Below are 24,043 nucleotides of genomic sequence, written 5' to 3' on the forward strand. Positions count from 1 at the left end.
TACTGAATATTTATTTTAATTACAGTATAGTTGATGTACAATGTTGTATAGTATTGGATATTTAATTTTTTTTCCAAACAAATTATTTTGAAGTAGTGTAATACAGAGAACTTCCCTATAACCTTTACTAAGTTCCACTAATTTTAATATCTTAACTATTTTACCACACTTGATTATCATTCCCTCATGTATACATTCATACTGCTTTTGCTCACTTGTGAATAGGTTGCATATATCATATCCTTTTATCCTGTTATGCCTTCATAACAGCAATATAGTTTTCAAGTTCTGATAATTTCATATTGTTACTTTAAGCTACAGTACATATTCCAATTTAATCGGTTCTAATAATGCCCTTTAGAGAATCTTTTTCTAATCAAAGATTATATAAGGTATTTAGTTGCCATGTAAGCATTTATTTTAAAAGATCTTATTCGTCTTAAAATCTTCAGTGTTGAATTTTTGTTCTTTTAACAGCTAAACCAGGTGGACAGGTGAAATGTCAGTATATTTCTGCCGTGGATAAAGTTATTTTTGTGGATGATTATGCAGTAGGGTGTAGGAAGGACCTTAATGGAATCTTGTTGTTAGACACTGCTCTGCAAACTCCAGTTTCAAAGCAAGATGATGTGGTTCAGCTTGAATTACCTGTCACAGAGGTAAGTTGAAATAAGTATGCTTTTCTACTTAATGTAGTTTCAGACTTACTAGTCATTAAATGAAATTAGATTGTCCTTTGAGGATATTATCTACGTACCCCTATAAAAATAAGGAATTGTGAATTGTACAGGTTAAACCACTTTAACAGAAACCCCAAAATACAATGGCTTAAACAAGATAGTTTTTTTCTAGTAACAGTACAAGGAAAGTACAGGGACAACTTTGCTTACTGCAACATTTAGCTTCCGTCTCTTGAGTCCGAGACTGCTGCTTCAAGTCTTATTACTTCCCAGGTTTAGGGAAAGGGAGGGCAAAAGGCCAGGGAGCACACTGGCATTGCCTGCCTTTCCTTTCCTCCTTTCCCTTTTACCTCCCTCCCTCATCCTTTCCTTCTCTCTGTACTCCCTTCTTCATTTTTATTAATTCTCTTTTACGAACTGTTTCACGTGTGCCCTTTTTGTATTCAGTTAATTCATTGGCCAGAATGTAGTCATATGGCCACATTAAGCTGAGGTGGTTTTTTTCTTTAATATTAAAAAAGAAGAAATAAATATTAATGGACGACCAGTAATCTTGGCTATGTAACATGTTTCTTAACAATTCCAGATTAAAATTTCAACATACATATTTTTGTGTTACATATTTATTACTTAATTTATAAGTGTGTCCTAACAAATCTTTTTGTGTATGTTGATGTTCATATCATGTTTAAAACTATATTTTTTAGATTTATCAGACTTTAAATCATCTTAAAAATATAAGCGATTATAATGTTGTATTCCCCCCAAAAGTGAGATATTATTTCTGTCTTTATCCCAATTTGTTGATTATTAACTGTTTTGTGTTTGATGGATTGATATAATTAGTTGATAAAATCAATATAGCTTATTTCCCATTTTTAAGACATGCAAAGTGTTACTGTGTGGGTCAGTGTCATATCACAGTCATCTAGTATGTTAATATGGAAAGCATTTGCTGAAGTTCTGAGCTCTGAAAACAGAGTAGCCATCTTTTTGTCATAAGAATATCTCGATCTGGGGGCATGTTAAAATCTTTGGACAGAAAATTAATTATAATTAGTTCTACTTGTTTTGAATGTTTTTTCCCCTCCTACTTAAAGGAAATTAGACCTGGTAATATCTTAATAAAGCTGCTATCTTCTATACATTGTAGTGTACAATGAAAGATGGTATCAAACCATTGGGTTTTAAAAGGAACTACAGAATTACAATAAAATAGTTGAACATTTGTATAAAATGGACCCTGAAGTCAATATTTAGCTAGATATTTAGCCAACTTCTGCCACCTCTCCCACCTTGCCAGTTCCTGATGTCTGTTGCTGGTTTTCTTTCTTTTTACACAAATAATTATAGTTGTCTTGTTCATGTAATACTGTTCGTAGTTCTTCTACCACCCCAGGTACCCTTTCCTGCATCACGTTGGTCTCTCACTGTCTTACCTAAAGTGTGCAGTCCTGGGTTTGGTTGGATTAGTGTGGACGTGTTCTTTTCCATATATTGACCATATATTTCTGTTACTGTAGTTCATACTGAATACGTGGGTAACAATGCAAAGGGCTTTTTAAAAATTACCTGATGATTTAATGAGTGACCGCTCTTACGGTTTTACATAGTAAAGCTCACTGAGGGACTTTACATTTGTCTTTAAATTTTTCTCTCTTTTATTTTTGTTTATAGTTTCAGCTTGTCCAGTTTTTTCTTTCTGGCTTTGTTTTATAAAAACTTCCATGTATGGAGACTTTACTGTGTGGTACTATGCTGAGTACATTGCTTTATCTCATTTAATTTTGTAACAGCCTTGCAAATCATTATTTGGTTAGCTAAGTTGGTTTAAAAAAAATAGAAGTAGTAAATTTTCATATAGTACCTTTCAGAATTAAAATATATGTGTAAGAATCCAAATTAAACATTTTTGGTATGATTAATCTTTTGTGATCATCTGTTTTTATTTAGGCACAACAGCTCCTATCAGCATGTTTAGAAAAGGTAGATGTTTCTAGTACGGAGGGTTATGATTTGTTCATCACACAGCTCAAAGATGGTTTGAAAAATACATCTCATGAGACTGCAGCAAACCACAAAGTTGCTAAGGTAAGAAGTTAAAAAAAAATTTACTTTGTTTAGGGTTATAACAGAAAGAACATTTCCATACTTTTGCCTTTCTCTGTTCTCCCTTCACTGATGACTAGAGTGGGAGATAGTGCTTTGAATTAAATCCTTGGCTATATTTCATTAATTGTTCTGCATTTTTCTTTTAAGATTTGTAAAAAAATTATAAATGTAATACATATACAATTTTTATATTGAAGCATATAAAGTAGAAGCTGTTTTCTAAAAAAATTTTGCCTTTGTAAGTATCTTTTTTCTCAAGTCTAGCTGAAATTATACTAAAATACTGTGATGTACTGTTTGGACTGCTTAGTCTGTTTGGACTGCTGTAATGGAATACCACCGGCTGAGTGGTATTTCTTTTGGTGAAGTCCTTCTTTCTGGGATATAGCAGGTACCTTCTCACTGTGTCCTTATATAGTGAAAAAGGCAAGGGATCTCTCTGGAGCCTCTTTTATAAAAGAGGGCTGCACCCTCATGACCTAAGTACCTTCCTTCCAAAAGCCCTACCTGCTAATAGACTCCCCTTTTGGGTTAGAATTTCGGCAGATGAATTTTGCAGGGATACAAGCATTCAGATTATAGTGTATACCTTGCTTTTTTTCATTGAAGAATGTATATTGAGGATCTTTTCATATCAGTGCTCATATATCATCTGCATTCTTCCTAATATTTATATTGAAGTATATTGTATAAATTCACCATGATTTTATGAATCTTAATTCCATTAGTGGAATGTTTTATTTAGTAAAAACAGAAACCATGTTGTGCATTTCAACAGAGAGAAGTTATTGTGAGAAATTGACTTAATATGTGTATGAGAACCAAAAAAGTGAAAACAAAACCCTGATGTAACACAGATGGTAACTGTGGGGAGCAGCGCTCATTTTGGTCTGAAGGAACAGGATGTTCAGGTTTTAGAACCTAGATCCTTAAAAACTTAAGAGAAGAGCCTCTGTGGATCTGGGACTTCAGACTCCTGAGGTGGAGTTGTTATCCAGTAGGTACCTCAGGAGCTTGGAGATTGGAACCTGCTGAACTGAGACTCAGATTTCTGAAGAGAGGTGCTACTCGGCTGATGTTAGTGCCTCTGAGGGAGATATATGAGACTGGTCCTCGGAGTGCTAAGAAAACAGAACAAAAAAACTTCTGAAGATCAGAGGAGTCAACAGCTGCCACCAGATCCTTTGCTAACATGATGTTGACAGCAATGACAAGTAATTTAGCAAGAAGCAAGTCTTTTTTCCCCTATCATGCTTTCCAATTTCCATCCTGTGTTCCTTTGTCAGAACTTGACAGTCAGGAAACTGGTTGGTAAACAAGAAATAATAGTTTATAGTATCCCAGCCCCAACATGACTGAGAAGAGAGGAAAGGGTAGGTTTGGACCTGAGAGACAGTAGCTTAATAACTGGCACAGTCTGCTCCTTTGGCTACTCATCATCTCCATACATACCATCTACACATGTTTGAACTTTCATGCAACAAAAATGTTATGCTTTTACTTAATAAGAGGCTCTGTTCCTAAAAAGAAAATGAAGATTTGTCTCACCCTGTCCCCAGAACAGGCAGACACAAAGTTTCAAAAGATACTTTATCCATCTGTAGGTGATACTAGCTACTCTTAAAATTTATAGTTTCAAGTGTTTAGGTAACAGAGCTGTGCTACCTAATCACTAAACCTAAATTAAACCCATCTAAACCTAAACACTAAATTAACTGCAACAAAAAATTCTTCTGTAAAATAATGACTTAACCTCTCTGTGTCTTTATCTATCTAAATCTTCATCCATCTATCATTTATGTAATGAGAAGAAAATACATATAGTTAGCATATCTCTCAGTTCTATACTTGTGTATAATATAAAGATGATATTCTTGATATTTACAGTCTCCTCCTAGCTGTTCCATAGTCCCTTTGTCCTTAGCCAGCAGTGTTGAGGTCAGGTGTCTTTATACTGTCAAGTGACCCAAGTCTTCACTCTTGCAGGGTTCGGATCCTTTGTAGTGCTCTGCTCAGTTGTAATTGTCCTTTCACTCTTGTATATTGGATGTGGAAGAGTTTAGAGGCACCCTGGAGAATCTCTTGGATTGTAATTAAATTCTCCAACTTGGTTTGAATGGCAAACCACTTCAGTATTCTTGCCTTGAGAACCTCATGAACAGTATGAAAAGGCAAAATGATAGGCTACTGAAAGAGGAACTCCCCAGGTCAGTAGGTGCCCAATATGCTACTGGAGATCAGTGGAGAAATAACTCCAGAAAGAATGAAGGGATGGAGCCAAAGCAAAAAGAATACCCAGCTGTGGATGTGACTGGTGATAGAAGCAAGGTCCGATGCTGTAAAGAGCAATATGGCATAGGAACCTGGAATGTCAGGTCCATGAATCAAGGCAAATTGGAAGTGGTCAAACAAAGGATGGCAAGAGTGAATGTCGACATTCTAGGAATTAGTGAACTGAAATGGACTGGAATGGGTGAATTTAACTCAGATGATCATTAATCTACTACATTATATCTTCTGAATCCCTCAGAAGAAATGGAGTAGCCATCATGGTCAACAGAAGAGTCCAAAATGCAGTACTTGGATGCAATCTCAAACACGACAGAATGATCTCTGTTCGTTTCCAAGGCAAACCATTCAATATCACAGTAATCCAAGTCTATGCCCCAACAAGTAACGCTGAAGAAGCTGAAGTTGAACGGTTCTATGAAGACCTACAAGACCTTTTAGAACTAACACCCAAAGAAGATGTCCTTTTTATTACAGGGGACTGGAATGCAAAAGTAGGACGTCAAGAAACACCTGGAGTAACAGGCAAATTTGGCCTTGGGATACGGAATGAAGCAGGGCAAAGACTAATAAGAGTTTTGCCAAGAAAATGCACTGGTCATAGCAAACACCCTCTTGCAACAACACAAGAGAAGACTCTACACATGGACATTACCAGATGGTCAAACCGAAATCCGATTGATTATATTCTTTGCAGCCAAAGATGGAGAAGCTCTATACAGTCAGCAAAAAAAAGACTGGGAGCTGACTGTCGCTCAGATCATGAACTCCTTATTACCAAATTCAGACTTAAGTTGAAGAAAGTAGGGAAAACCACTAGACCATTCAGGTATGACCTAAATCAAATCCCTTATGATTATACAGTGGAAGTGAGAAATAGATATAAGGGCCTAGATCTGATAGACAGAGTGCCTGATGAACTATGGACGAAGGTTTGTGACATTGTACAGGAGACAGGGATCAAGACTATTCCCATGGAAAAGAAATGCAAAACAGCAAAATGGCTGTTGAGGAGGCCTTACAAATAGCTGTGAAAAGAAGAGAAGCGAAGAGCAAAGGAGAAAAGGAAAGATATAAGCATCTGAATGCAGAGTTCCAAAGAATAGCAAGAAGAGATAAGAAAGCCTTCCTCAGCGATCAATGCAAAGAAATAGAGGAAAACAACAGAATGGGAAAGACTAGAGATCTCGTCAAGAAAATTAGAGATACAAAGGGAACATTTCATGCAAAGATGGGCTCAATAAAGGACAGAAATGGTATGGACCTAACAGAAGCAGAAGATATTAAGAAATGGTGGCAAGAATACACAGAAGAACTGTACAAAAAAGATCTTCACGACCCAGATAATCACGATGGTGTGATCACTGACCTAGAGCCAGACATCCTGGAATGTGAAGTCAAGTGGGCTTTAGAAAGCATCACTAGGAACAAAGCTAGTGGAGGTGATGGAATTCCAGTTGAGCTCTTTCAAATCCTGAAAGATGATGCTGTGAAAGTGCTGCACTCAATATGCCAGCACATTTGGAAAACTCAGCAGTGGCCACAGGACTGGAAAAGGTCAGTTTTCATTCCAATCCCAAAGAAAGGCAATGCCAAAGAATGCTCAAACTACTGCACAGTTGAACTCGTCTCACACGCTAATAAAGTAATGCTCAAAATTCTCCAAGCCAGGCTTCAGCAATATGTGAACCGTGAACTTCCAAATGTTTAAGCTGGTTTTAGAAAAGTCAGAGGAACCAGAGATCAAATTGCCAACATCTGCTGGATCGTGGAAAAAGCAAGAGAGTTCCAGAAATACATCTATTTCTGCTTTATTGACTATGCCAAAGCTTTTGACTGTGTGGATCACAATAAACTGTGGCAAATTCTGAAAGAGATGGGAATACCAGACCACCTGACCTGCCTCTTGAGAAATCTGTATGCAGGTCAGGAAGCAAGAGTTAGAACTGGACATGGAACAACAGATTGGTTCCAAATAGGAAAAGGAGTACGTCAAGGCTGTATATTGTCACCCTGTTTTTTTAACTTCTATGCAGAGTACATCATGAGCAATGCTGGACTGGAAGAAACACAAGCTGGAATCAAGATTGCTGGGAGAAATATCAGTAACCTCAGATAGGCAGATGACACCACCCTGATGGCAGAAAGTGAAGAGGAACTAAAAAGCCTCTTGATGAAAGTGAAGTGGAGAGTGAAAAAGTTGGCTTAAAGCTCGACATTCAGAAAATGAAGATCATGGCATCCGGTCCCATCACTTCATGGGAAATAGACGGGGAAACAGTGGAAACAATATCAGCCTTTATTTTTTTGGGCTCCAAAATCACTGCAGATGGTGACTGCAGCCATGAAATTAAAAGACGCTTACTCCTTGGAAGGAAAGTTATGACCAACCTAGATAGCATATTCAAAAGCAGAGACATTACTTTGCCAACAAAGGTTCGTCTAGTCAAGACTATGGTTTTTCCTGTGGTCATGTATGGATGTGAGAGTTGGACTGTGAAGAAGGCTGAGTGCCAAAGAATTGATGCTTTTGAACTGTGGTGTTGGAGAAGACTCTTGAGAGTCCCTTGGACTGGAAGGAGATCCACCCAGTCCATTCTGAAGGAGATCAGCCCTGGGATTTCTTTGGAAGGAATGATGCTAAAGCTGAAACTCCAGTACTTTGGCCACCTCATGCGAAGAGTTGACTCACTGGAAAAGACTCTGATGCGGGGAGGTATTGGGGGCAGGAGCAAAAGGGGACGACAGAGGATGAGATGGCTGGATGGCATCACTGACTCGATGGACATGAGTCTGAGTGAACTCCGGGAGTTGGTGATGGACAGGGAGGCCTGGCGTGCTGCGATTCATGGGATCGCAAAGAGTTAGACATGACTGAGCGACTGAACTGAACTACTTCTTTTGTTTTCCATCAATCCAGTTTCCCTTGTCAGTTTTAATCATATTAACCAGTAGATTTACCACCCACTTTGTCTGATGATTCAGTGACATGTTGTTGTGCAGTGTGATTTTTTTTTTAAGGTATACAGTATAATGATTTAATGTATATTGTTGTTCAGTTGCTAAGTCGTGTCTGATTGACTCTTTGAGACCTCATGGACTTCAGCACAGCAGGCTCCCCTGTCCCTCCACTATTTCCCGGATTTTGCTCCAACTCATGTCCATTGAGTCGGTGATGCCATCCAACCATCTCATCCTGTCACCCCCTTCTCCTTTTGCCTTTAGTCTTGCCTAGCATAAGTGGAGAAGGCAATGGCACCCCACTCCAGTAGTCTTGCCTGGGAAATCCCATGGATGGAGGAGCCTGGTAGGCTACAGTCCATGGGGTCGCTAAGAGTCAGACACGACTGAGCGACTTCACTTTTACTTTTCACTTTCCTGCATTGGAGAAGGAAATGGCAACCCACTCCAGTGTTCTTGCCTGGAGAATCCCAGGAACAGGGGAGCCTGGTGGGCTGCCGTCTATGGGGTTGCACAGAGTCGGACACGACTGAAGTGACTTAGTAGCAGCAGCAGCATCAGGGTCTTTTCCAATGAATTGGCTCTTTGCATCAGGTGGCCAAAGTATTGGAGCTTCAGTTTCAGCATCAGTCCTGCCAATGAACATTCTGGGTTAATTTCCTTTAGGATTGACTGGTTTGATCTCAATTACAAGAGGAACCCAAAATTGCTGGATAGCAGTGTTAACACCTAATTCAGTGTAACCATTGTTGTGCCCTTGGTGGAACATTCCTTCCTGTTCACAAGACCTCTAGAGCCTAAGGCTTAGAAAGAAAAAAAGCTGTAAATGGATTATTAAGTATAATAGCAACCCTGATGGGAGAAGCTATATTATGTGTTTTTTGTTGATTGAAAGCATATGCATAATCCTGTAACGTTAGAACTCCAGACTTTTACGCATCTCTCCCAATTAGTACTGTAAATGAGTCTTTGGAAGGGCCCACACTTTTTTGTCAGGTCATCTTCTGTAAGACACCACAGTAAGACAGTTCAGTTTCATGGGGCAAGAGCCCGTTGTTGCCCCTACCTCTTCCCCTACCTCCCCACCCCCAAGCCCCTCCCCCCACCTTTGAAGTGCGTTCTTACTGAGAAGCAAAAAGCAAAGTTGTATAGAATACTTTGTAGTGGTTTAATATTATGGCAGAAGCATTGTGGGCAGAACAGATAAATGCACAGTCAGAACATATATCTACAGTAAAGACAAATTGCTGTCCAATCCATAATGGAAGAAATCTAATATAATCAACCTGCAATCAGGTAATTGGCTGTTTTTTCTGGAAAACGGTGTCCCATTGGTGGCTTAACTTTGGTATCTGCTATTGGCAGGCCTGCAGTTAGCCTGCTTAGTCTTGGTGAGAGCAAGTTCATGTTGGATCTGTGCATACCCTCTGTCTCTGTTACCATGGCATTTTGCATATAGATTCATTGAGCAAGCACTGGAGTTGATATGGCGAAAGAGTGAGTGACATTCATAAACTGTGGTATAATTTATCCATTTTCTCTATAATGGATGCCTTTTGATAAGCATTCACATATTTCACAAATATTTTCATACTGTGTTTATTTGGAGAGGTCTGTCCATAGACCTTTACCCTTGACTTCCTTGTTAACAGTCTTCCAATCCTCGTCTTTCCAGATGTCTGAACATCCAGCCAAAACGTTAGCCACTGTCCATTATTCAGTGAGGAACTTTACTTCTGGTCACCTCTCAATCCAGACAAAGAGAACAGTCCAATGTATTGGTTGAAGTTCTGCCCACTGAAAAGATTTGCCTTCATCCCTGTCCTGATTGGGACTGTGGTGCTGCAGCCATCCACTTTGGTACGGCACTTTCATAATGTGAGAACCATCTGTATGTCAGATCTAAAGATTTTCTTCCTCAATTATCCCATCATAGGGAGTTCCTTGTGAAGCCATCAGTGTGGAATGAGAAAGGAGCTGTTGTCAGAATAGGTATTGTAGAAATCTCAGCTCCTTGATTATTCAGCTGGTTTAAAATTGAATTGCCTTTTGGACTTTCTCAAGATTGGTTTCTTATAAACCACTTAATGAATACTAGCCCTCATGCCCAGTAATACAGTTTGGTTTATCAGATAACACCTAGTTTGTGATGGACAGCTCTGATTGCATGCACATTTGTCCCATGGGTAGACACATTTTTATGAGAACTAACTACTAAGAGGCCAAGAGCTGTTTCTCTAGAGGAGAAGAATTGTTTACAGGAGAGAGCATGGTTTTGTCTTAGCATCCTGCTACATTATTGTCCCAGAGAGTCTCTACAGCATCTTTACTTGGAGCAGATATTTCTAGTATCGTTAAATGTGCTCACAAGATACACATGGTAGAGCATCTTGTGATTCAGCCTGGGTGTGCTGAGGAACCTCTTATTCTGTGCCTTATGTATCATTTGATAATTGAGTTACAGCAACATTCTGAAATATGCTGAACACTGGATCCAAAATCTACTTAGGCCCATTGAGCATTGTGCCTCCTTTTCATTGTTGTAGCAACTTTTCTTTCATCTTGGGGGAAACATCCTGACACGCCTAGCCTACTGGACCTCTAGAAACTTCACAGAGATTTTAGGACCCTGAGTTTTTCTGGGGATATTGATTCTCTCTGGCTTGCATGTGTCTTACTAAGGCATTTAAGGTCCTTGCTCCTTTCCTCTCATCTGGACCAGTTACTGTGATGTTACTAATACAATAGACCAAGGTGCTGATCTGCAGGATGTTGGGTTGATGAGGATCTCTGCAGAGTAGATTTTGGTAAAGAGCATGAGTCCTAGGGTAAGACTGTGCAGATTTATTGTTTCTGCCAGGTAAAAGCAGCTTACTTTTGGATGGTCCTTAAAATTAGTGTAGACAAAAAGGTATTTGACAGAATTGTAACTGCCTACCAAATATCAAGGGATTTGTTAATTTGCTTCAGTAAAAATACCTCATCTGAAATATCAGCTGCAGTTGAAGTCCACCTGATTTTACAATCCATGGTCATTCTTCAAGATCCATTTACGTTTTACATGGGCTTGTGGGTCAGTTAACTGGAGTTGAGGTAGTTTGATTACCCCTCTGTCAGGTCTGTTAATGTGACATTAATCTCATAAGTTTCCTCAGAATGTGGTATTGCTGTAGTTTAGTAGCTTTGTAGGAAAGAAATGAAAGTTCTAGGGGCTCCTGCGTGACCTTTCTTCCTTTAGTAGTCCAAGAGGATCAGAGGAACAGTGTAGGAGTTTTTCTAGTTTCCTGTTCTTTCTCTTCCAGTTATACATTTGGGAGTTAGAGAGAGAGCTACAAGATAGATCTGGGGATCCACAGAGCTCACTGAGACAGCTTTGGGCCAAAATACCAGTAGTCACTTCACCATGATAAGTCTCCACTTTGATTAATGGACCACAGTGATGTTTTAGGTCAGTTCAGGGTTCCTCTCTTGTAGTGCCTGGAATATCACACAGCATTTCCATTCCCTAGTGCACAGTGACTATAGTGAATGTCCTCAGGTGCCTTTGAGGAAGGCTTGGGGTATGATTTACAGTGGAGAGTGGGGCATCATTGTGGGATCCTTTCTCAAGGGGATTTGGCCTCCCTTCCAACCGGAAGGCTCTGAATCTGTGAACAGATTATGTCTAGAAACAAAGTAAGAGTTCTCTCATCTGGGTCTAAACATTCTTTTTCAGGATGGTTAATTTCATTTTTTATGTAATTGCAGGTTCTTACTTTGAATTATAAGTTAATGGAGTAAACTGACTTGAGACTATAAATAGTTATTTATCTTATAGTGTATAAATCAGGATTTTGGTAGAAACTGTTGAGTATGTTTTCTTCTGCTTACACTCCTGTTTTCTTCCAGTGGGCCACAGTTACATTTCATCTTCCTCATCATGTGTTGAAGTCCATTGCCAGTGCCATTGTGAATGAACTTAAGAAAATCAATCAAAATGTTGCTGCCTTACCTGTGGCTTCCTCAGTGATGGACAGATTGTCTTACCTCTTACCTAGTGCGCGTCCAGAACTTGGGGTGGGGCCAGGCCGTTCTGTGGACAGGTATGAACTTGCTTATAAAGAGATGTGACAGTAACATTGAATTGATTAGTGTTTTGATTAACAGAATAACTGTAAATTTGATTATGATTTTAAATATTTTTGAAAACCACTCAGATTTTTATTTTGATCAAAAAACTGAAATGAAGTAAACTACTCCTTGAATTGCTATTGTTAAACAGTTTCTTTTGGTGCCTGGAAAGTGTTTAAGAGGATTATGAAGCTATATTTTTTTAAATTCTAGGTTTGTAATTGCTTAGTAAATATTTGAGTCGTTAATATAATTATTCAATATGTAATATGTATTATATATATAATTCAATATATAAGAATTATTTTGCCTTGATGAATTTTGTGACCTTTGGCATAAATTTTGGTAAATTAAAACACGGTCCCAGAATTTGAATATAAGAGCCATATATTATTTCCTCCTTAAAAAATGGACAGAGTTAAGTGATGTCCCTGGTGGCCTAGGGGCTATGACTCGGAGCTCCCCCTGCAAGGGGCCTAGGTTCAGTCCCTTTTGTGGAGGAACTAGACCTCACAAGCCACAACTGAGAGTTCGCTTGCCGCAGCTACAGACCCTGCCTGCTGCAACGAAGACCCAGCGCAGCCAAATAGATGAATATTCTTAAAGAGTGGGCAGAGCTAAAAAAGCACTAAGGGCAATTTTGTGGGCTTTTTGTCTGTTTTGTTTTTCTAGGGCAGTTTTGAATAAAGGTTTTTATGCTGCCTGCCCTGGATTTAAAGTGTTTAAACAAGTCATACCTCGGTCATTATTTTCTTCAATAGAGATTTCTTGGGAGTTCTGCTTTATAGAAAACTAAAAGTCATTAGTGCATTCATTGAAAAATTTAAGTGATTTTTATTTGAGATAATATTTATCAGTACTGAAGTTTAGAAACATTTTGCTGAGTTACTACATTTAGCGATTTTGTTAAGTTCACATTTGCCTTCCCATGTAGCATTTTAATGGCAACCCACTCCAGTGTTCTTGCCTGGAGAATCCCAGGGACGGGGAAGCCTGGTGGGCTACCGTCTGTCGGGTCGAACAGAGTCGGACACGACTGAAGTGACTTAGCGGTAGCAGTAGCATTTTACATTTTCACTTTTTCATTGAATGTGAATTTATCTGCTCATGTTGTTTTCTGAAGTACATTTATAAAGAGTATGTGCCGATGTAACAAAAATATTAGTGAATGAGTTAACCTTTAACTTCCGTTATCTTAAATATAGGTCTTTTTTTTTTTTAATTGGCTGTTCCACATGGCTTGTGGGATACTAGTTCTCCAACCAGGGATTGAATCCAGGCTCTCACCAGCTAAACTCTGGAGTTCCAGCCACTGGACCACCAGGGAATTCCCATATTCTCTTATATTAGTTTGCAATGTTTTTTAGTTTATCCTTTTGTAAACCAAAACTGCTTAATCAGTTGCCCTTTTTTTGTTAAGTGGCTTCTTTTATTATATAAGTAACTTCTATTGGTTGTTAACATTTGGGAAGTATTTTTATATTCCATAGTAACCCTGCTTTCTAACTTTTGGGCGAAATGTGGAGACTGCCCTTTTTAATCTTAACTGTCATATGATATGTCTTTGGCTATCATTAAAATATTCTTTGCAATATGTCTGGAGAAGAGGAAAAAAGGAAGGATATGTACTTAGAATCAGTGTTTCTTGTCTGAGAGCCCTGCCTATCTTTAGATTATAATTTTAGAGCTATTTTCTTTGCAATCAGTAGGAGACTTTCTAAAGAAATCAGTGTAAGCTGTGGTGAATGGTTTGTTTTAGAAAATGCATTCATTAGATGGGATTTTCAGTGTTTCTGGAGGTGTTAAAATGTCTCAAAGTAGTAATTTTGATGTAGTCTGTGGTTTTTATTTCATTAAATACGATTCTAGGAACGCTTATGAAAACCTTGAACTCTGAGGTCTGTTGGAGGTTTGAGTAAGGGTCTGCTGCTGCTGCTGCTGCTGCTGCTGCTGCTAAGTCTCTTCAGTCGTGTCCGACTCTGTGTGACTCCATAGACAGCAGCCCACCAGGCTCCCCATCCCTGGGATTCTTCAGGCAAGAACACTGGAGTGGGTTGCCATTTCCTTCTCCAGTGCATGAAAGTGAAAAGTGAAAGTGAAGTTGCTCAGTCGTGTCCGACTCTTTTCGACCCCATGAACTGCAGCCTACCAGGCTCCTCTGCCCATGTGATTTTCCAGGCAAGAGTACTGGAGTGGGGTGCCATCGCCTTCTCTGGAGTAAGGATCTACACCAATACCAGAATATCTTTATAAAACAGACTATCAAAATTAGAAAAAGTCCACACAGCTTCAAATAAGAAAGGACCAGTATGTAAAGTTCCTTTTCCTAACACAGAAGAGAAACTGATTCAATAAAAGAAAGTGGTAAAATTCATCACTATGAGACCAGAAAAATACTTTTCTTTAAATTCTTCCCTTAAATTAGTACATAGTTTCCTGTAATACTGCTAATGAGATTTAGGTTTAACTCATAGTTGTGTCCTGATTTGGAAAAAAAAAATAATTGCTTGATAAGGCTACAGACATCTTCATGTTTTCAGAACAGAAAATCTGTCCACTTTTTCTAATTTTGATAGTCTGTTTTAAAAAGATATTCTGGTATTGTTGTTGCAGGTTCAGTCTCAGTGAGCTAATTATGTTAATGAAAACATATGAAGATTTCCTTTTTTTTATAATCCCCTGAAAAGTATAGATTTCCTGGAAAAGGATTTCTCTGGAGAAAGAACATAAAAATTGCTTTCTACCTAAAAAAACCTTAAACTAGAATATACTTTTTCAATATGATTGGGGTAAAACTACTGTTCCTTTGGCTGTGGTTTTATCCATTTATGCAAAACTTGTCACTTGATAAAAGCATAGGGTTCTGTGCCTCTACATTTTCAGATTCTCTGCTCTTTGATCGCTATTATGCAACATTGGTTAATTTAGTCTACCCATGGAATTATCTGTTGTAGCCGTCTTATCCGGAGAAGGCAATGGCACCCCACTCCAGTACTCTTGCCTGGAAAATCCCATGGGCAGAGGAGCCTGGTAGGCTGCAGTCCATGGGGTTGCTGAGTCCGACACGACTGAGCAACTTCACTTTCACTTTTCACTTTCATGCACTGGAGAAGGAAATGGCAACCCACTCCAGTGTTCTTGCCTGGAGAATCCCAGGGACGGGGAAGCCTGGTGGGCTGCTGTCTGTGGGGTCGCACAGAGTCGGACACGACTGAAGCGACTTAGCAGCAGCAGCAGCAGCCATCTTATCATGTTTCTTTTTCCCTATTCTGTTCATGGGAAATTCCTAAAACTTATTTCAAATTTATAAAACAAATTTGAGCTTTGTCATTAAACATTCCCAGTTTTTGTTGATAATCTGGTAAGCTTTTTTCTTCAGTGGTGAGTAACAGTGTGACTGTAATTTGGTGCCTAACTTTGGTTACATAAAGTATGTTTACTTTTAGATCATTGATGTATAGTGAAGCTAACAGACGGGAGACGTTTACCTCATGGCCTCATGTAGGGTACAGATGGGCACAGCCAGATCCCATGGCTCAAGCTGGATTTTATCATCAGGTAAATAAGGCTGTCGAAAAATGTTTTTCAATGTGAATTTGTAGCCTTTAGTAAGACTGTCAACGTTTAATACTTTTTCAGACGTATGTATTATTTTAGGTACACGGCTCCGTGCTTGTGTGTCTGTAATGTGAGTTTTGTTCTTATACCTTTCTTTGATCATAATACTAACTGACTATTTCCTATATCACATACTGTGTATGAAAGGTGAAAAGGTTAAAAAAAGAATAATTGAGTTAATGCCTTATAACTATTTTCTTGCAGATTATATATTAATATAATATTTAATCTGTTTTTATATATAATCATCAGCAGACAGGCAGTATTCTCCAGATTTGTGTCTCGAGAAGTGTTCTCTCTAGGTGTGTGTTTTTCAGTTTTGACTTACGCATTCGTGACAGAGGAGTATATATGTTAAGATAGTGCGATAAAAGCAGTACATGGGAGTACTCTTGAAATTTTAATTTTACCGGAATACGGATCACCCACATGTCAGACAGCTGTGGAAGCGGCCTCGCAGGTAGTGCAGTGTGCCTTGAGTACGTATGTATTAAAGAATTGATTAAGAAATGTAGAAAGGGAAATAATTAGGGGAAAGAGTCATAATTTTATGTAGGAAAGAAGGTGTACAGTGTAAGGATGAGTGTGAGAAAAAGACATGAGAATGGGACGTTATAGAAAACTTCACAGAGCCAGTTAAGTAAAAGAGCAAGTTAAGAAAAATGAGTTTAGATTGGCATAATAAACCAATTAAAGGAAACTTCAACTGAGTAATGTTGACTGGCTCACCAGTGTTTTTCCATTGCTAAAGAAACTAAGAAATTAATAATTACATGTCAGTTTACATAAGACATGCTTATTTAATTTTGGAACTAAATTAAACTTTGGATACATGAAGTTATTGTCATAAAGAATATTAAGAATAATTATTCCTTCATTATCTTAAAGGGTTCTTGGAGTATCTTAAACTAATATTATATCAGAAAACCAAGATATTTGAAGATTTGATTCAAAGTCCATCAGATTTCCAGTTAAAGATAGATTTGTTTGGAGACTGGCTAGTATTAGAATTATTGAAATTATTTCCCTAAATTAAGGATTGAATAAGGACTATTTTTCCTAATAATTTATCTTCTTCCTTATTTTTTGGTATTGTTTCATATAACAGCCTCTGTTAAGTGACACCTTGATATTTTTTCCATTTAGCTGTTTTTCATTGTATTCCATTTTTTTCAAAGAGATCAAATCATAGGTTTTCTAGAATCTTCTTCCTGTATTCGGGGCTGATTAGTCTCAGTCTTCTAAAAAATATATTTACACTTTAGATATAGTAAGCACTAAGTAGAGTAAGTACTCAAAAATATTAATTTTAGTTTTCAAAGGTATATTTTAGTTCAGGTTTTGATTTTATATATATTTATGTGTGTGTGTGTGTGATTTTGTCCTGTCTTACTTAAAGAATGTTACATGAATTATGTTCACTTTATTTTTTATTAAACATAAAAATTATGTTTACCCTTGCGTATGTAGTAGCATAGAATTCAGTTTTTCAAAATAAACCTGTTAGACTATTTCCTCTTGTGTACTTAACTATGTTTAAAATACTTTAGCAATACAATTACAAGATGCTGGACCAGAGATTGAGGCTGTGTGTCTGCATATTTGATTCAGTGGTCGTTTGCTGATGAAACACAATTTTTCAAACAAAGCTGCAAATATATAAACATTTGGGGATTAAAAATATGTTGTTGAAGCCTAATATTAGTAGTATAGGCTAATTTTCTTTTCCTCAATATGGAATTTTACCTAAAATTATGAACTTATTTAGAAGACTTTTTATTAAGCTATTTTAGTATTGATGAGCCTTTTCTGTTTTCCCTACACACTTGCAGCCTGCCTCATCTGGAGATGACAGAGCCATGTGCTTCACTTGCAGTGTATGTCTCGTTTGCTGGGAACCTACTGATGAACCTTGGTGAGTCTTGATTTTTCTGAACTTAATAGGCTAAGTGCTTCTATATTTTATGTTTCTGATCTGTATATTAATACTCTTGCCATTTGTCATCTCTATTTTTGCCTCTGTTCTAAGAGAATGAGGTAATGCTGTCTGTGCTCTGTCATATCACTTGGCATACAGGATCTCTAAGGTCTTTGATTTCCCAAGGTCTGTACATATTAGAAGTGCCAAAGAATGGAAGTATACTATGACTGAAAACTAGAAGGCTATGACAAAATAAATTTTAAAAGCATGATTAAATTCAGCAGTTCAGCCTGTTCTTTAGTGGGGAGCTCATCAATAGGGAGTCTATAGAAGGAGGGCCTTATGATTTACATTTCTAATTTTAAAGTAATTCTGGGGAGTCTGTTCTGGTGTATAAAATTTGAGAACTTGGTTAAACATTAGAGAATCATGTATTGGAACCCCACTTTTACGTAACTACCCTGAGGCCCTACTAATAGAAATAATAATAATAGCAAACATTTGTATAATACGTTTTATCAGGTACCATGTTATGCACAACACGAATGGTCACTGTAGTGAAAAACTGGGAAATCTTACACGCCTTTTGGGAGGGGACTAGAGAAATAAAATATATTCATATAATTGACTGATCCAACAGTTAAAGGGATAAACAGTTCTCTATTAATCATCATCAGCGCATTATTATATCAAGAAAGCTGTTATAGAATGAACTGTATAATAAGCTGTTTATTTAAAGAAAACTCTGTTTATTTTGTATGTATATATATGGGTATAAGTTTATAAAAATATTTTAGGAGTATAATAGTGGCTATATGGAGGTGGGATCGGAGATTACTGGGGTTGGATATTATGCCCTGACGTGTGTCTTTTGCTATATTTTAGATAGTCAAATGTCACTTATTAAAATAAAATTTTAATTAAAAAGTTAAAACTCAGATGAAATTAGAAAGAGGAAAAATACTCTAAGGTTTAGTTGTGACGAGATCCATTTTAAATGTCATGTGCCTGGAGATGCCATGTAAAAGCATTTATGTAAGACACCTTGTTGTACTACAAATTGTCCAGGATTTACATATGGACGTAGGTAAGTTGTAGGTGCAGTGTTGTTAAAGTGAGTGGTTAATATGTTAGTGATCTTAGTAAAATGGAAAGTTTTGGTATTTGAGTCTTTAATTAAAGAATGTTGTTGTTGTTCAGTTGCTGTCATGTCTGTCTGACTCTTTGTGACCCCGTGAACTTTAGTACACTAAGGTTCTGTGTCCTGCACTATTTCCCTGAGGTTGCTCAAATTCATGTTAATTGAGTCGGTGATGCTATCTAACCGTCTTATCATCTGCTACCCCCTTCTTTTGCCTTCAGTCTTTCCCAGCATCAAGGTCTTTTCCAGTGAGTGGTTGGCTCTTTGTATCAGGTGGGGCCGGAGTATTGGAGCTTAAGCTTCATCAACAGTCCTTCCAGTGAATATTCAGGGTTAAATTAATTGTTTTTTTTTTTTTTTTTAAGAAAAAATATCATAGAGTTCTCTTTTAGTGTTACAGACTCAACAGCTTAGTTGCTTAGTAAATTTTCCCTTTTTTAATTTGTGTGAAGGTCTGAACACGAGAGACATTCCCCAAACTGCCCGTTTGTGAAAGGTGAGCATACACAGAATGTACCGCTGTCGGTCACTCTTGCAACAAGTCCTGCACAGTTTCCTTGCACGGATGGAACTGACCGAATATCTTGCTTTGGGTCCGGGAGCTGCCCTCACTTTTTAGCTGCTGCAACAAAACGAGGAAAGATCTGTATATGGGATGTTTCCAAACTTATGAAGGTATGTTTTAATTTTGAAGGAACAAATCAGTAACTGAAAAAAAAATCAGTTGTAAATTTAGGCTTTTCATTTATTTGTTTAGGTGCACTTAAAGTTTGAAATTAATGCGTATGATCCAGCAATTGTACAACAGCTTATTCTGTCGGGAGAACCAAGCTCGGCAGTTGAATCCAGGAGACCAACTTTGGCATGGCTGGAAGACTCCTCTAGTTGCTCAGATATACCAAAGTTGGAAGGAGATAGGTGTGTAAATTTGTTTTAATAATATTTATGGAAATTAAGTGTTTTCTCTTCCTAAATTGTATATTCTCTTAATTCTAATGAAAGAGACAGAAGGCATTTGATCAAGAGATTAGAGAGTCACTGTTTGGTTAGAAATCCAAAAGAACAGTATAATTCCTGAAATAAATTTTCATTCACCAACACCATAGTCTGTAAAACATATTTTATTTTCTGTCTCAATCCATACCAATGGAATAATCACTGCATTGAAATATAAATTCTAAATAATGAAATCCTTGGATTAGACTTGTAACTTCACCTTCTACTAATTCTTTTCATAGAGCCGTTGAATCATTTGGTTCATTTCTCCTTTTTCATTAGCACCTAAAATATAGAAATGGTAATCAATAGTGAAATAACCTGTGGTTAGGCTAGATAATCTAATTTTTATTTAAATGTATTAGTAGTCAGCAATGAGTTGAAGTACAATAATCATTGCCAGTTAAAGATTCTGGTAGGCTTGTGCTGGATTCTCTTCCATTCAGCCTTCCTAGAGTTTCCTGATTTCTGTGGCTGTATTTGATCTTCGCAGGGGAGAGAATCAGGGTGTAATCCCACGTCACCTGGTTGTCTCCCAAGAGGCACTGCACTTGTAACTCTGAACTGGGTTGGATTATAGAGCAACATTTGTGATGGTCCCATGGAGGCAGAATGAAAGGTTCCATAAGCCACTCAGCTGGTCTTCAGCAATAGCAGCTACCACTTTGTAAGATTCTGAAGGCAGTAATGTGAAATGGAGCCTGTGTAACTGTGATCAGATGTCTCGTATGGAGATCTATCATTTCACTTGCAGGGCTTCTTGTGTTACTGATGTGTGATTGGTGTTATACCACAGTGATTTAATCATTTTACCTCACTGTTTGGTAGTGAAACTTTACTAATGGAGATTTTTTTCATTATTTAATGGAAAATTCACTGCGTATTAAATGTCTAGTCCCTGTTGCTAATAGTATGTGGAAATTATGGGTCTGTAAATGAATGTGGTCTGAGCTCTGGAACAGGCTGAATTAAAGCATCATGGTGTTCTCAGTTATTTCAAGTCCCTGTGAAAGCTTAATGAGAAAGCACTTGGCCCATTGTTGTCTTGAGTTTGACCATATTTGCCAATAGAACTGAAAATGAATCCTGCTTGATCTCTGATTTTCTTAGAAATTAGTGGAAAATTATTCATAGAAGATAATGAACTTGGTATGTCCTGAACACACTGACTTAATTAGAACTTTTGACTCCACAGTTTTGTAATTTGAGGATTAAAATTTGAATCAAGATATACTTTTAAGATTATACAGATACACACACAAACCTTGGTAAAGTGTTTCACATTTTAGGTAAACATATATCCAGTATTTCTGGTGGACAGGTGTTATCTGAGCTAGTGTGTTGGGACTGAGATATAAATCCCTCTGCCTGCTTTTTTAAGAGACTTAAAATCTTTTTGGGTAGAAGGTTACAAAGATTACTCCGGTGGTTGGAGGAAGCTGAAGACGTGGAGCTTCAAGCCCTTTATCCCTGCTTTGTCTCCTCCAGGGTTAGCAGGATTCCTGTTGGATTGGTATTGGATATAATGAATCAAACCACTTCTGCCTCTGAGGCACAAGATATAGTATATATATAATAGCATATTTTATTTTAAAATATACTCTGTTTCATTAGCTTGAGAAATAATACATTAACTGAATTAAGTTAAAGCTTAATCAAGAAGTTTAAAGTATTACAGTATAGCTTGCTTAGAAATTGTTTTTTGTCTGTTTCTACTTAGTAGGCAACATCTGTCTTTGTTCTGAATTTATTTAAGGAATATTTCAGATGTGTTTAATTTAATTAATGTATTTTTAATTTATTTGGTTGCATCGAGTCATAGTTGTGGCGTGCAGCCTGTCTAGTTGTGGGTGCATGGGCTTAATTGCCCAGTTCCCTGACAAGGGATTGAAGCGGAGAACCCTGCATTGGAAGGCGGATTCCTAACCACTGGATCACCAGAGAAGTCCCAAGGACACATTTAATTTTTAACGAATTAACATTTTGTCTAGATGCCTCATTTGTATGTTATGTTTTTCAAATTGGCAAAAATTTACTGAGTTAACTCTAAAGTTGCTTATATTGTTGTATATCTTAGTTATATACCAAAACTAAGATAAATCTGTACTATTAGCATATATAATCTTAACTAAGCATTTTAAACTTATTCATATATTTTTTGCATGTTTATTACTTTGCAAAAGGTTTTATTTCATGTAAAAGACTTTAGTAAATTTAGTGTCTATTATGTAAGTATAGTTGACTCTTGAACAGCATGAGTTCAGTGTTGAACTGTGTGAGTCCAGTTATTTTTTAAAGTGAATACTACACAAACTATGGTTAGTTGAATCTGTAGATGCAGAACCATGGATGCAAAAGGCCAACAATTTAAGTTATACACAGAATTTCCACTGCAGGGAGGGCTGGTACATCTAACCTGTGTGTTGTTTAATGGTCAGCTATAAATGCATGCTTATTGTAGAAATGTTGGAGAATACATGGAAGTAAACTGAATGGAGTCTCCATTTTCATACCATCAAGTCATGTTAACCTTTAGCTGTGTAGTTTTTTTTTAATCCATGTGATTAAAAGAAATTTATTGATGCATCATTACCTATCATAAGATTCACCCTTTTAAGTGTACAATTCAGTTGTTTTACTCATGAGTTTATCACATGGCAGTATGAGTGTTTTTCTGTAAAATACATTTTTCAAAATACTATTTTAAAAACTTTCACAATAAAGCCTTTTTTTTTTTGGTGGTTTAATTAAGGCAATTATCTGGCAACCCTTTGTAACATTCTTAGTAACTTCAGAACACCTAAATTCTGTCTTTAAAATATACTACTACTAGATTATCTTTTATCTAAGTGTAGATGGGTAATAATTTGACTATTTTTCTTGATGCAGAAATCCTCAAAATCTACTGTTTTCTTGGTTTGGACTTCTTTATTTTGGATAAATTCCCAGTCATTAATATTTCCTCTTAAGATTTATTTTTCCAAGCATCTTTATTATTTTTCTGAGACTAGCCATTTAGTATTTGAATAGCTTAAGGCTAACATAGGAGCTTATCTTTTTCACATCCTTTTTTAAAATTTTTAAGTTATAGCACGAAATTGGTTATGCTAATTACTACCAGTTGAAAAAAACACAGAAATTTTGTCAAAAATATCTAAGCAAATATCTCTCTACCCCAGTTTCAGACGTTACTTTAAGCATTTGTAAGGGAGCTTGCCAGGTTATATTTTATATAAAATAGCATTATAAATGCCTAGTTCTTTCAGAGGAGAAGGCAATGGCACCCCACTCCAGTACTCTTGCCTGGAAAACCCCATGGACGGAGGAGCCTGGTGGGCTGCAGTCTATGGGGTCGCTAAGAGTCGGACAGGACTGAGCGACTTCACTTTCACTTTTCACTTTCATGCATTGGAGAAGGAAATGGCAACCCACTCCAGTGTTCTTGCCTGTGAATCCAGGGACGGGGGAGCCTGGTGGGCTGCCGTCTGTGGGGTCGCACAGTTGGACACGACTGAAGCGACTTAGCAGCAGCAGCAGTAGCAGTTCTTTCAGATGGATGTGCAGCCTATTGTTTCAAAAAGGGAGAATTACTTTTCCTTCCTGTGAACTGCATCTTTTAATTTTTGTAGTTTATCAAAATTTTAGAACTACTATAAACGTGCTGATTGTTCATTCAGACACAGCCTAATGTTGTGCTGGAGTGCTCTGTAATTATATCTTTTTTTCTTATCTGCTAACAGTGGAGACTGAGAATAAAATGGGGTGCAAAGAGAGAGGCTGGCAATTTCTTGGCTACTTGAATGAAAGCAAAAGAGCAGCTATTGTCTTATTGTCTTGACTCTTAAGTTGTAGTAGTTTTCCTGCGTGTCAGGGATTTCTTAACAGCCCTTCCCAAACAAGCAAAAAATAAATAAATAAAAGCAAGAGCAAAACACAAGTGGGGAATGCGTGTTTCTGTGAAAACACTTCTATACACACATATTTACCCAGCTGTTCTAATTGGTTTTAAGGTATAACTTTCCTGAATTCAGGAGTAGAGTGCTAAGTCACTTCAGTCATGTCTGACTCTGCGACCCTCTGAACTGTAGCGCATAAGGCTCCTCTGTCCATGGGATTCTCCAGGCAAGACTAATGGAGTGGTTTGCCATGCCCAACTCCAAGGGATCTTCCTGACCCAGGGATCACACCTGTGTCACTTCTGTTTTCCGCACTGGC

The 24,043-nt window shown here is 37.5% G+C and overlaps 1 protein-coding gene across 1 annotated transcript in view; it reads left to right on the plus strand.

The window, feature by feature from the left end:
- BIRC6 (baculoviral IAP repeat containing 6) overlaps window positions 1-24,043 on the plus strand; it is a 215,943-nt gene that overhangs the window by 27,313 nt on the left and 164,587 nt on the right. The window contains exons 2-9 of the mRNA XM_010829827.1: window positions 478-659; window positions 2,634-2,771; window positions 11,931-12,124; window positions 15,599-15,710; window positions 17,603-17,685; window positions 19,285-19,507; window positions 19,590-19,750; window positions 20,946-20,977. Coding sequence (XP_010828129.1) covers window positions 478-659; window positions 2,634-2,771; window positions 11,931-12,124; window positions 15,599-15,710; window positions 17,603-17,685; window positions 19,285-19,507; window positions 19,590-19,750; window positions 20,946-20,977 — 1,125 coding nt within the window. The remainder of the gene's footprint in view (window positions 1-477; window positions 660-2,633; window positions 2,772-11,930; window positions 12,125-15,598; window positions 15,711-17,602; window positions 17,686-19,284; window positions 19,508-19,589; window positions 19,751-20,945; window positions 20,978-24,043) is intronic.

This window comes from Bison bison, unplaced genomic scaffold, assembly GCF_000754665.1.
Source record: "Bison bison bison isolate TAMUID 2011002044 unplaced genomic scaffold, Bison_UMD1.0 scf7180017864508, whole genome shotgun sequence".
NCBI lineage: Eukaryota > Metazoa > Chordata > Mammalia > Artiodactyla > Bovidae > Bison > Bison bison.